Here is a 14,304-nt window from a genome sequence, read left to right on the forward strand (position 1 = left end):
TCTGATAACGTATATCAAGATAGCAAAAGCATTGCTATGCCTGCATTTTCTATTCTTATGTGATAATTATCTGCAGCACTGAATCCAGGAGGAGGAGGACACACTCCTACTCTTTAGCATCAACTTCTTGGTATTACCAATTAAGGCCTTGCAGCAGCAGCATCCAGCAATGCATCAGTGAACCTGAAAGTAGTCTTCGTATGGCCACTCTACACCATCCTGTCAGCTGTGCAAGCACCTCAAAAGGTCATCAAATATCATGCCTTCATTGTGAAGTGGTGGGGCTGAAATTGAAGAGAAAGCTGAAAATTCTGGAAAAACTCAGCAGGTCAGGTGTAGACCTACTGATAGAGATTCAGAGTTAATACTTCAAGTCAGAGACCTTTTATCGAAATTAGTAAAGAAGTGCAATTGGTGATTCATCTGCAGGAACAGTTTTGGTCCTTAGATGGTGAAGTTGTGGAAACTGCAAAGGATATTCAGATTCCAACACCAGTGGTCTAATGGTCCACCTTTCTGTCCCCATAAACAATCCTGCTCTAACAGCTCTTTCCAATGTAATGCTACACCTGACATTTCACCTCTTTCCATCACATGATCCTGCAATCCTAACAGTTTTTCTTCTGGTGAAGCATTAATCCATTTGCACCTCTTCCAAACTTATACACTGCATTCAGTATTCAGGATGTGGAATCTTCTACAATGAAGAATGGGTGATTTTATGATCTGCAGAAGTAACCCCGAGTTTCAAGTTATCTGTTACTTTAATTCTCCATCTCTGACCCATCTTGTCTGTGGTCTCTTGCACTGTTGTAAAAAGGCAAATGTGAGCTTGGTAAAGGACCTCTCATTTTCTGTCTGTGCCTGCTGGACTTCATATTGTCTTCATCTTTAGATTACTGAATTTCTCAATCTGCATTCAGAAATGGTGATCTGCATTGAAGCTATAGAGCTGGTCATTTCAACTATGAGTTTTTCTGAGCTATTCTTCCTCAATTGGTACATCCAGACTGGCAAAGCATGTCCCTCAATGCTGCTATTAACAGCACATTATACAAATAAAGAAGCATAATTATCCTCTAATTGACCAGCTAACTTATACCTAAACTTACTGTTGTCTCCCCTGTAGCATTCAAAATAATGTCTGTCTTTCCCAGTTATGACAAAGGGTCCTTGACCTGACACGTTAACTCTGTTTCTCTGTCCTCCAATGCTGCTCAACCTGCTGAGTATTTCCAATAATGGTGGTTTTATTTCAGAGTTGTAACATCTGCAGTTTTAATGATTTTTGGGTTTAAAACTGAACCATGCTTGTTGTTGTTGTTAACCAGTCAGCCTAATCAATAGAGAAACACAATAAAGATATATTAATGTCATTGCAGAGTTTAAGCTGCTATAACAAGTACACTGCCATCAAAATCTCTCTCTGACCTGCTGGCAGACATGTTGCCCCTGGTATATTGGAGAGCTAAAATTCTTTTGCTGTGGTTTTTATGATGCAACTGCTTTGGTTGCCAAGCAGCGTTATCAATGAAGTAAAGTTGACATTTTTCTTATTTTTTGGAGGCTGTTGCTATCATCTGCTAAGGAAGGACTCTTCTCTGAGTACCTATAATTATTCATAATTCCATTGTCATCTGGATTACACTTCAGTCTATCTTTGAAGAGCTGTTGAAATTATGGTTTTTATCCAATCCCATTTTCCTCTATGCTCATTCTTGTTATTTGTTACCCTCCTGATTAATTTTATGAGTTTAAACAGAGTTATCTCCGGTACAAATAATAGATGTGGGGGAAGATGGTGCAAGGAAGACACAACCACCATAATGGGTAGGTAAGCCTTGATTGTATAGTTTGAGAAAAGAAATTTTTGATTGTATCTCCATTAAAGAAGCATTTAGAAGCTTTTTCTCCACCTGATGCACCATCAATAACTCTCAGAGACGTGAGGCGAGATATAGGCTTTTATTGGCTGAAAGAAAGAACAAGCAGCAAATGACCACCACACTAAATCCTGGAGACTGAGGCCGGGGCTGTGTCTCCAATCGCCTTTATACCGGGTCCATGGGAGGAGCCACAGGAGCAGTCAGCGGGGGGGGGGCGGGGGGCGTGTCCAGACAGGTATATGTAGTTCACCACACCACCATTGATCTTTCTTTTACTAAAACCATTTTTTTCTTATCAGGTATGATTACAAGATTTCCAAACTTGATTTATGAAAGCACAGGCTAAAATGGTATATCTGATGCAGAAAACCTTATAACTTGTATGATTAAAACCTAAATGAAATGTGAACATTATGCAAACAGGAGTTCCTATCTTAAACACAAAATATTAGAAAAGGCTCTACATAAAGGGGGACATAATAATAATGTCAGGACCAGCCTCTCCAGCACCTTCATCACATGAGATGTGAGGGCAATTGGTCTGTAGACATTAAGTTCAGATGGAATTTAACTCGCCACCTTGGGTACAGGAACCAAGCAGGAAGTCTTCCACAGCACCAGTATATTTTCCTGACTCAGATTCAAATTGTAAAGATGTTGCAAAATACCAGTCAGCTGGCTTGCATAGGCCTTCAGTATCCTGGGGCTGATAATGTCCAGACCAGAAGCCTTGCCTTAATGTAGTCTCTCTAGTTGTCTCTTAACCTGGCCATGCAACCCCTACCAGTGTAACTTTTTTGAAAATGGTTGTAGGCTCTATACTGTCATCTATTTTAGATTATACAGCTAGATCGCCAGTGAGTGGGTTTTCTCTGGCAGGTCCAGTACAATTTCAGGAGTAGGATTTGCAGAAACCCTCACTGAAAACATAGTGAGTGAATACGAGAATTGTGAAAATCCACTTCATCATTTAGAAAGCAAAGCTTCACAAGTCCAGTGTAACTTAATCCTGAAAAGTACCCTATAATTGTTTCAAAATCTATTTTTTCAATCATTTTTCATTTAAGTCCAAATGATCATATGATAATCCTCAAAGGCATTTAATAAGTTTAGTATTGTTTGTTATTAATTATTAAACCACAAAGGTTACACAAAAATGAAATGTATGTGTTCTGTATTTGTTTAATAGTGAGCTTGCAGCACCAATGACAAGTTAACAAAAGGAATTAATAATTACATTCAGTCAAATCATTCTGGTATTTAGTCCCAGGACAGGTTTAAAAAAAAAGTGCTGGTGGATGCAACTCTACTTGTCCTGTTGCCTCAAAGAAGGATCAAAGAATCGGGAAAATGGAGCTGAGGTAGAAGATTGGCAGTAAATTTGATGAATGAGAGAGCAGGCTCAAAGGGCCTGATAACTTACTGCAGCTTAATTCTTATGTTGTTATGCATAGGACAAGTATACCATGTTTGCATAAGTCAGAGCCAACTTTCAGGGACCTTCCAGTAGTCCCCCTCTTTCAGAAGGTCTATCCTCCCAGTAGACCTCACAGATCAACATTTCTGCAAATTACATGAACAAAATGTGCTTTAAGGTTGCCGATAATTTGGTTTTACTTTTTCACACTGTTTGAAATTGAGTAATTCATGACAAGTGCTAACAAATACAAAGAGTCAGACCTTTGAAATGGCAGCTCAGCAAGAACAAACATAAATTTTTATTTAATATGGAAAGATAAGTCCATAAGACATAGGAGCAGAATTAGGCCATTTGGCTCATTGAATCTGCTCTGTCACTCAATCATTGCTGATTTATTTTCCCTCTCAGCCCTATTCTCCTGCCTTCTATCTGTAACCTTTGATGCTGTTACCTATCAACCTCTGCTTTAAATAGACCAATGATTTGGCCTCCCATAGCTGTCTGTAGCAATAAACTCCACAGATTCAACACCCTCTCAATAAGGAAATTCCTCCTCATCTCTGTTCTAAGGGGATCTCCTTGTATTCTGAGGCTAGACTTCCCCACAGTCCTCTCCACATCCACTCCATCTAGGCCTTCCAATATCTGACAGATTTCAATGAGATTTCTACTCATTCTTCTAAACTCCAGTCAGTATAGGCCCAGAGCCAACAAATGCTCCTCAAATGCTACTTTCATTCCTGAGATCATTCTTGTGAACCTCCTCTGGACCCTCTCCAGTGCCAGCACATACTTAGATAAGAGGCCCAAAACTGTTCACAATATTTGAAGAGTGTCTGACTAAAGCCTTGTAAAGCCTCAGCATTACATCGTTAATGCTGAGACTTTATAAACCTGAGATTTCCCAGAACTAAACAACTTTACAAGGATGTTGCTGAGATTTGAGGGTCTGAGTTTTGGAGGGAGGTTGAACAGGTTGGAACTTTTTTCATTGGAGTATTGAAGAATGAAGGGTGATCTTATTGAGATACATAAAATTACAAGAGGCATAGATAGGATCGATGCATATAGTCAAGACAAGATGGTGAAGGTTTAAGGTGAGAGGGAAGAGATTTAATAGGAATCTTAAGGCAACTTTTTCAACCAGAGAGGAAACATTTTCACCTAGATATTGGTCAGTATGTGTATTGAGTTGCCAGGGGAAGTGGATGATTCAGGTACGTTAACAAAATTAAAAGGTACTTGGATGGGTTTGGATGGATATGGAATGAATGTCAACACATGGGTCTAGTTCAGATAGGAACAATGGTCAGCATGGGCCAATTGGGTCAAGGGGCTTGTTTTTGTGAAGTATGATTCTAATGAATAACCAAATGCTAATTTATATTTCAAGTTCCATCAAAATTTATATGAGCACATAAGGGCTTTAGGTAAAAGGATTCCAATAAGCACCTTATTACCAATGTAAAGCTGTTTTGGTCACTTGATATTTTTTCCATGATACAGCTTGAACTTTGCTTCTACCTTTGATGTTGCCAAAAATTAATTGTTCATAATTAATCAATGCACTCATTCTTTTATGGTTATTGGACTTGGAGTATGCCTGCAAGAAAATGAATCTCAGGGCTGTATAGTACATGGTGACATATATGTACTTTGATAATGTATTTACTTTGGACTTTGATACCCACCTACTTTAGCTAAACTTAGGTAGTCACTAACAGATGCTCATACAGACTGAGTAGTTGCAGAAGACATAAATATCCTGGACTCCCCATGAACCGATACAAAAATTATACATTAGTTTGAGGTGTTTGCATGCCCCTCACATGGCAATTTCATGTAGATGTCTTTGCATTTCACCATATTGATTTGGTTATTGCTAATATTTAACCATGTGCATTGGAATAAAAAAGACCTTGGGTATAAATGAGCACACGGCAAGTGAAGTATTTAAAGACTTTCAAAAAGCATTGTGAGATACTGATATATACAGAAATATAAACCATTTCTATGGCTAATGAAGAGACAGTCCCAGGTAAGGAATATAGAAATATTATTTTATTTTGGTACAATGTTTTAATTCAAATGGATTATGTGTCACTTGGGTGGCAGGGGGAGAACCTGGCAAGTACTGCAATGAAACCAGTGGCCAAGGTTCAAAGGAAGACAGCCAAACTCTGTTTTGGCCCCAAGGCAGAAGAGTCTGCCTCGGTTAACCTTTGCTGGCTGAAGAAGATGGAGCTTGATGTCAGAACTAATTATCTTTTGGCTTGCATTATGTGCCACGTTACATGCTATCTTAAACATTCATTCACAATGATGACTTCCATCTACTTTCTTCTCACCAGGCATTCAGCACGATAAAAGCAAAGAGTTTCTCTATTCTGAACAAAACACGTTCAACAACTTTCTATGTACATAAATGCTAACAAAATTACACACTAATATTCCTGATCTATTACTACATTAAACATGTACATTTTCAGCAATTCAAGACAGTGATAATTTGCTTAAAAAATAGCAAATGTAACTATGACTTACCTGTACAATAGCAATCAGCTTTTAAGAAAATCTATTGTGCCAAGCTTGGATCATTATTGCTTTGAGAAGGTAAATCCATCTTTGGATTTTATTCAATATTATCCTAAGCAACAGGTACAACATTGTAGAGTTTTCATGTTATTTGTCTTCTTGTTCCCCTAAACACTGTATCCCTGGCAGGGGCTAGTAGGCACAAATTCCAGTCCTTTGCTAATTGCGCTCTGTAAATGCCAACTGAGAGGTTTCAGAGCAGATCGGAATGCCTCCCTGTGGTGAACACCTGGTTTATATTTGATGCATCCCCTTCAGCATTGCTGTTATCTCCAGGTTACTTTGTGGGGAGTTGCAGGAGCCAAACTTTAGTAGGCAAGATAATACAATGTAGCTCTGGTATTCAGTACCAGCAGGCCCCATGCATTTTTTCTTCTGTCCAGAATCTAAATTATAATTTAATTCAATCAGATTATTTCCTGAAATTCTGACATCACAGTGGTTATATATTCCAGTTATAATCCTCAACTACAACAAAAAATTTATGTAGAATATTTATATTTTCTTCATTCCATAGAGGAAAGCCTTTCAGTTTACACAATCTTGGTTCAGGTATTGTTTCCAAACATTGCTTGATTAATCTGTTTCTGAGTAAAATCCACACTCCTTCATACTTACAAACAATGTGGAGGGATTGCTATCAAACTAAGACCACTGTAGTAATTGTCTATTTTGATAGATAGCAGTTACTAATAGAATCAAGAAGTCATTAAAAAGTCAAAAAATATAGATGACATTTGGGGAAATATTCAACCAAAAATGACATGTGCCAACTTGACTGAACGATTTAGGTACAATTTTGGCCGAACAAGCACTAGAATTTGAGTTGCACCCAGTCTGACTCGTATCACATTAAGAAAGGGTGGAGGTGAAAGGTAAAAATTATAATGTTTAAAATATATTTGGACAGGCACATGGAAAGGAAAGGTTTAGAAGAGGGATACTGGCCAAATGCTGGCAAAAGGGACTAACTCAGCTAAGCAACTTCGTTGACATGGAGGAGTTGGACCAAAGGGCCTGGTTCTATGCAAGATAACTCTTTGACACTATAGCTGTACCAATTTGTGATCTTTGCAAATGTGTGTTATGAAATGCTTCCTTTCAAAATTGACATGCCATAAGTGTCACTAAATTGCCAGTAAAGTAGGGTTTTAGCAATTTGGCCTTGCCATTTCTGAGGTGTTGAACCAGCATTGTGGTTTTCTTCATTGTTATTACTGAAAGTCTAACAAATAGCTAGAGTTTCATTCATGGGATTTGCAGAACAGCATTGCCATGTTTGTTGGGGTAAAACTCTGTTGAATCTGATGTACAGTAATAAATTCAGTGTGGCATTTTTATTGATGTATTACAATTGTCAGCACGTGGCCCAATTGATGGCATCTTTGCCACCAACACAAAGGGATATACTACAATAAAATATGCACTTTCCACTGCTGAACTCGGAATTGGAAGAGTGTTTCCCAAAGTTAGAGGGTACAGATACACTAGCGAAGAACAATGAGTACAAAGGGGCTAGGGAAATCATCCAGATCAAAAGTCTTTCACCCCTGGCAGAAAGTTGCCAGAGACATTTTTGTAAAGACATGGCAGCAGTGTTCCTGCATTTTGGGGAAGCCCACATTGCAAGAATATGAGTTTGCCTGCTTTCTTGGGTTGAGGGAAAAGTAGATAAAGTATTTTTTTTCCTGAATGTGGAGTTCAGTTGACATTCATAATGCAGCAGTGAACATGGAAATCTGAGATAAGGCAGAAATCAGCAGCAGCTGTCTGGAACAATCCTGAGGCTAGGAGATTGATCTTGACCTTGTTGAGCAAAGCAATCAAGGCACACAAGTGAAGTTATGTTTGAGGTCACAATGATGTGAGTGAGAGCAAAGAATGCAGTTTGACCCTTTGGACAGCATGCTTTAGGAGAAACACGGTTAATAAAACGTAGTTATTCTGTAAGTAAATAAGAACTGTCATTTTTCAGACCAGTGAGGTGGAAAATCTCACTGCACATGCATTTTGCTGACACTGTTCAGGACTGATTTAAACCAGAAAAAAAGTGCTAGTGAGAACAGAAGTTCTGCTGAAAAATAATTTTCTGCTGGGTGGTAAAGAATATCAAAATTTGTGCAAAATTATCGAGTTTAGTTTAATCTGATTTTTAAAAGCAAAACACCCTCATTTTGGACATGCTGACACATTTCTGCCCATAATATTTTAAAATAGTCAATGCAACATTTTTCCTCTCATTATTTAGCTTTAAAATATTTGAAAATATGCTAGCAACACAAACAAAATGCTGGTGGAACGCAGCAGGCCAGGCAGCATCTATAGGAAGAAGCACTGTCGATGTTTCGGGCTGAGACCCTTTGTCAGGACTAACTGAAAGAAGAGATAGTAAGAGATTTGAAAGTGGGAGGGGGAGAGGGAGATCCGAAATGCTAGGAGAAGGCAGGAAGGAGAAGGATGAAGCCAAGAGCTGGAAAGGTGATTGGCAAAAGGAATACACAGCTGGAAAAGGGAGAGGGTCATGGGGGGAGGTCTAGGGAGAAAGAAAGGGGGAGGGGAACACCAGAGGGAGATGGAGAGCAGGCAAGGAGTGATTCTGAGAGGAAAAGAGAAAAAGTGAGAGAAAAGAAAAAAGGGGGGGCGGGTGAGATAAATAAATAAGGGAAGGGGTAAGAAGGGGAGGAGGGGCATTATCAGAAGTTAGAGAAATCAATGTGCATGTCATCAGGTTGGAGGCTACCCAGACGGAATATAAGGTGTTGTTCCTCCAACCTGAGACTGGCTTCATCTTGACAGTAGAGGAGGTCATGGATAGACATATCTAACTTGTTAACATTTTCTAACACCCTCCAGGTAAATACAATATTTCCCTTTAATGCTTGCATCTCCATAATGTCAAAGTTCATCATTTATGCAATAAATTTAATATTCATATACCTAAATATTAAATTTTGGTAAGACATTCATCTGGATTTTGAACCTAATTCTTCATTGAAACGAACCCCAGGTCCTGCCAAAGGGTTTCTGCCCAAAACATTGACTGCACTTTTTTCCATAGATGCTGCCTGGCCTGCTGAGTTCCTCCAGCATTTTGTGTTTGCTTGCAAGTTTTCAGTCAGATTTGTGAAAATGATGATCGGTTGTTGGTAACATTCAGCACTAGTTTGTATGCAAATGTTTGCCAGCATGGAAAATAAAAGTCCTGGGTGTGTCAATATTTAATATTCTGCATTTTAAGTTTTAGCCCAATGGCTTGTGTACTTATTTGTACGAACTCTGATTGAGAGGTAAGATTTATGTTTTTTTTTAAAGTAGATGTTGCTTGGAGGAATGATGGGAAGTTCAAAGATTTTCACTAAGGTGTCAGAAAGAAATGAGAAGGGAAACTCGAATGGATTAAGGGCCATGGAGGGATGGGTCAGGAAGGGGAGCTGCAGAGGTTGATCAAAGGAGTGCTGGACTTCAGGAGCAGTGATGGGGAAATAATTTTAGTGTTGAGATCAGAGTGACACTGAGGCGGCAATCTTGAGGGCAGTCAGTGCTGGTGGTGGGGGTTTGCAGAGATTGAGAAGGGCTGGTCACCAGTGGAGGGTTGGTGTTTGTGGAGTTGGGTGATCATGGAACTGTAGATTAGCAGATCAACTTGGTAATGTGGTAAAAGCACTTTGCTCCATAATCAGAACATTTTAATGTCATTTTACCTTTTAGGCAATATGGGTTGTAAGTAGGAATCCTGTTTAAAAATAATAGTCATTGTCTCCTTAACTGCTTCAGCAATTTATCCATCGTCTGGCAGCAGATTAGTCGCCTGACCTTGACCTGCCTCTTATAATTTTAACTACCCATTTGGCACAAGCACTTTCATATCTATGGCTAAAGTTAGAAACACATGGTTACAAAAATTAAGTGAGGTATGAATAATTGACAAACTAGCAGATCTTTGAAAAGAATAGGATCAATGGGATTATACACCTTGAAAAATTGACAAAAAATGAAGTTACAAAAGAGGCAGAGTAAATTATTCCAAGGTCCAATTTGAAATCTCAGAATAAAAGAACACAAATAACTTTTTATTTTGTGTTAGATCACAATCGTAGCTATGGTATGTGAAAAATGAGGAAAAGAATTACTTTCACTGAAATCTACAGCATGTAATTTCCCCTTAAGCAATGTACTTTTAAATCAATTTAATGATCTACAGATTTCATGATCTTATGATGGACTTGGCTGACTTAACTTTCAAGCAAACAGGTACGGTACCTTTAGGTGGACAAAGGTTTATCGCCATGGCCGGAAAAGAGGCAGGAGGGAGAGTCATCCAAGGATGTGCTGTGGACAGCTCCCATGTGTTGCCACATATTCTGGCACCAGCATAGCATGCCCACCATGTTCAGTAGAACAACATGAGCAGCAGCCACAAAACAAACAAAAGAATAATGATAAAACAAGCCCCTTTCCCGCCCTCACACACAAACTTTCATATGTACAAATGCAAACGTGTGCTCCCAATTGCCCAGTTATGAGTGAAGTAAAATGAGCCTGAAATCACAGTTCATTCCAGATAATGCAAATTGGTTAATATAAAAATAAACTGCAACACGTGATTGAATGTCTATGCTAGTGCATCCAGGTCACAGTCCTTAATAGAATGAAGGAAAATCTGCCACAGACTTTTTCATTGAAGCAAGGGTAGCTAAAGTACAGCTTCTAGCTGTGGTCTTGTCCTCTGCCTACCTCTTGTCCTGAGCTACATTGCTCCATCTCAATAAATAATTTTGCAACCAGAAATTTGTAAATAATTGCTCCACTCAGGGCAAGCCTATTTTCACCAGCTTTTCACCGTTTGTTTTTTGAGATGTGTGATGTGCCACATTAATGAGAACACATCATTAACATCCTCATTATCTTCAGGGAAGAATAAAGGAGACTCATAAAGTAAACCTTTGACAAGGTGCTGTACATGAGGCTGCTTAACAAGATAAGAGACCATGGTATTACAGGAAAGATACTAGCATGGATTTAAAAACAAATTGGCTAGTTTCATTAACTGATAGAGAGCAGTGGTGTTCTGCAGGAGTCAGTATAGGGACTGCTTCTTTTCATGTTGTATGTCAATGATTTGGATGACAGTATTGATGACTTTGTGGCCAAGTTTGCAGATGATACAAAGACAGGTGGAGGGAGGGACAGGTAGTGTTGAGGTAGCAGGGATCATACAGAAGGACTTGGACAGATTTGGAGAATAGGTAAAGAAGTGGCAGATGGAATATAGTGTAGGGAAGTGTATGATCACGTACTTTGGTAGGAGGAATAAGGGCGTAGACTATTCTAAATGGGGAGAAAACTCAAAAATCAGAGATACACAAGGACTTCAGAGTCCTTGTACAGAATTCCCTAAAGGTTAACTTGCAAGTTGAGTCAATGGTAAGAAAGGCTAATGAAATGCTAGCAGTCATTTCAAGAACACTAAAATATAAGAGCAAGGAAATGATGCTGAGGCTTTATGAGGCATTGGTTAGACTGTACTTGTAGTACTATAAGCAGTTTTGGGCCCCTTATCTAAGAAAAAATGTGCTGGCATTGAAGAGGGTTCAAAAGATGTTCACAAGAATGAATCCAGGAATGAAAGGGTTAATGTGTGAGGAGCATTTGATGGCTGGCCGTACTCACCAGAATTTAGAAGAATGAGGGGGGATCTCATTGAAACCTATTGAATGCAGAAAGGCCTAGACAGAGTAGATGTGGAGAGGATGTTTCCAATAGTGGGTGAGTCTAGGACCAGAGTACATAGCCTCAACATAGAGGGATATCCATTCAGAACAGAGATGAGAAGGAATATCTTTCACCAGAGGATGGTGAATTTGTGTAATTCTTTGCCATGGACAGCTGTGGAGGTCAAGGCATTGGCCATATTTGAAATGGAGGTTGATAGGTTCTTGGCTGTTGCTCCTTCCTGTGCCTTGTGATGCATCAGGTGGCAACCTTGCTGTTTCTTTAGTATTTTGTCTTTTTTATGAGATTGAGTTGCTAGATCGACACTCAACCCAATAGGGATGGAAAGTGTGCAAGGAGATGGTTGGATTTGAACCCAGGACTACGCGCCTCAAAGACCGATATGGCTGACACTACACCACCAGCGGCTAGGTTCCTGGTTAGTCAGGGTGTAAAAGATAATGGGGGAAAGGCAGGAAAATAGGGTTGAAAGAGATAATACATCACCTATGACGGAATGGTGGAGTAGATTCGACAGGCTGAATGGCCTAATTCCATTCCCATGTCTTATGGTTATAGGCAGTAATGATTAAAATAAGGATACATTTTTAATGTCTTACCGGGTGGACATTCCATGAGTTATATCAGGAAGCACAGGCTCTTTCTTTTCTTCTTTATGTGTTATAATTCCAATGTCATGTGTTGCCCTAAATTGGTAGATCTCTCGTGGAGTTACCAGTCCAGCTTTAATTGCTGCTTTGTTTAGTGTAGCAAAGTTACGCTTCAGTTTTTGCAGCTTTGCCTGTGCTTTGGGTTGGGTACTTCGCCATTGACCAATAGCTGAGTTTAAAAAAAAATTGAAAACTTATCTTAAAACGTTACATGTACAGAAGCGCAAATTTTCTTTCCTGACCTATTATTAAATGAACTGATACCATGCCCAATTTCGTTCACAATTTTTTCCCTCCATTTATAGTTTCTTTCATTCTTCAGTATTGTGCAACCAAATGAAATGTGAAACCAATTTAAAATGTTTGTTATCATGTCACTCCAAAAATTCAACGATGTGCTTGTTAATATGAGTCACCCTTGCACTCCTGATCTGATTTCCATGCCAAAGGTACACTGAATGATGTGTGTAATGAACTGCAAGAGAAATTTAGTAATGTGCCGTAAGTCCACCCATAATTGGGAACCACAGGAGAAAGTCTTTTTATCACAGCACAGATTATTTACATTTATCCTTCGGCTCCCTGCACCATTCCTGCATAACCACATTTTGATCCCCAGTTTGCTCCCTGATTCCTTGATTGCTGCCTTGGAGCCACAATCCCCTGCACTGAAAATGCTGAGTCCTGGAACCCTCTCAGTAATCAAGGCCCTATTTCTCTCTATAATGCCAATACCCAATCCATGCCATTAAGCTCTCTGCAATTTCTCTCTACAATCCTGATCCCCAATGCCCTTCTTAAAGTCACACCTTGATCGCTCTCATAAAACTGATTTCCTAAAGCTAATTCTTGATTTAGCTACTTAATGTTGGTTCTTGACCTCCCCAACCCCCATAATATCCCTTGCTCTCCAAAATACTGTTTTCTGATCTGTAATGATGATTCCCAATGCAGCATATCTTCCCAACTGCTGATCCTGGTTCAGTGGTTCATCCCAAAATTCTGCCATATGAGAGACTGAAATGTGCTAAAGGTCTTGGGTATGATGCAGATTTAGTAGTCAATCCAGGGAGCAAAAAAAAAGGATTCCTGTGTTGAGTAATAATCATTCAGGGCAAAGTCAACCCCAGCCTATGAATGAAGATTGCCAAGATGCAAGCTTGGGTCTTAAAAGAAGAGAGAGCAAGGACAGAATAAGCTATAACTACAATCTTCCAATGCCCTTTGGTGACAGACAAGATATTGGAGGTCTGGCTGTTGTGATAATTTGTTTAAAAATGGCTGGACTAAGTTATGTCACAATCTGACCATGGTGGTGGGCAAATTGTTAGAGAGGTAAAAAGGGGGAGGAGTATTAGTTAGTACTTGAAGAGAGAAAGTTTAATAAATGTTAGTCAGTATGCGTTTTGAGCAGACAGCAAATAATATCCATGAGTGTAGCTTATTTAATGTAGGTTACTTGGACCCTAGCAAGGTATTGGCAGTCTCACATGATATGTCGATTCAGAAACTAAAGTCTCGTGGAATGCTAAGGAAAGCAGCAAGCTAGATTTAAAAATTGCCTCGATAGCAGAAAGTGAAGGATAATGCTAAAGAGAAATTTTACTTACAAGTGCAGGGGAATGCAATGGCATACTGTATTAGGTTTGTTGTCTTTTGTGGCATGTACAAATTCTATAGACAAATGTAGGGGTGCCAAAAAAAAGAGAGATTTGCTGAGTATATGAACATTAGCAGAGTGGTTAATAGTGAGTAGACAAGTCCGATGTTACAGGAGAATATTAATGGACTGGTGAAGCAAATATGAAAAGTGGCATTTGAAAAACAATAGAAGTGTGAGGTAAAGCATTTAAGGAAGACAAACAAGGAATCTATAATAAATGATTTAAAAAAATTGCAGGTACTGGAAATCTGAAATAAAAACAGAAAATGCTAGGAATACATAGTAGATTGGACATTTTTGGAAAGAAAAACTGAGTACACATTACACTTGTCAGAAGATAAAGCTGGTTAGGTCATT

General features: G+C 39.1%; 1 protein-coding gene and 1 long non-coding RNA gene across 6 annotated transcripts in view; one reads left to right on the top strand and one right to left on the bottom strand.

Moving 5' to 3' along the window:
• The window catches only part of cfap77 (cilia and flagella associated protein 77), a 148,609-nt gene that overhangs the window by 42,228 nt on the left and 92,077 nt on the right, over positions 1 to 14,304 (bottom strand). For both annotated transcript variants that reach the window (XM_073052702.1, XM_073052703.1), the window contains exon 4: positions 12,234 to 12,453. In XM_073052702.1, coding sequence (XP_072908803.1) covers positions 12,234 to 12,453 — 220 coding nt within the window. The remainder of the gene's footprint in view (positions 1 to 12,233; positions 12,454 to 14,304) is intronic.
• The window catches only part of LOC140731220 (uncharacterized), a 102,470-nt gene that overhangs the window by 24,633 nt on the left and 63,533 nt on the right, over positions 1 to 14,304 (top strand). The window lies entirely within an intron of this gene.

Source organism: Hemitrygon akajei, chromosome 7 (assembly GCF_048418815.1).
Source record: "Hemitrygon akajei chromosome 7, sHemAka1.3, whole genome shotgun sequence".
Lineage (NCBI taxonomy): Eukaryota > Metazoa > Chordata > Chondrichthyes > Myliobatiformes > Dasyatidae > Hemitrygon > Hemitrygon akajei.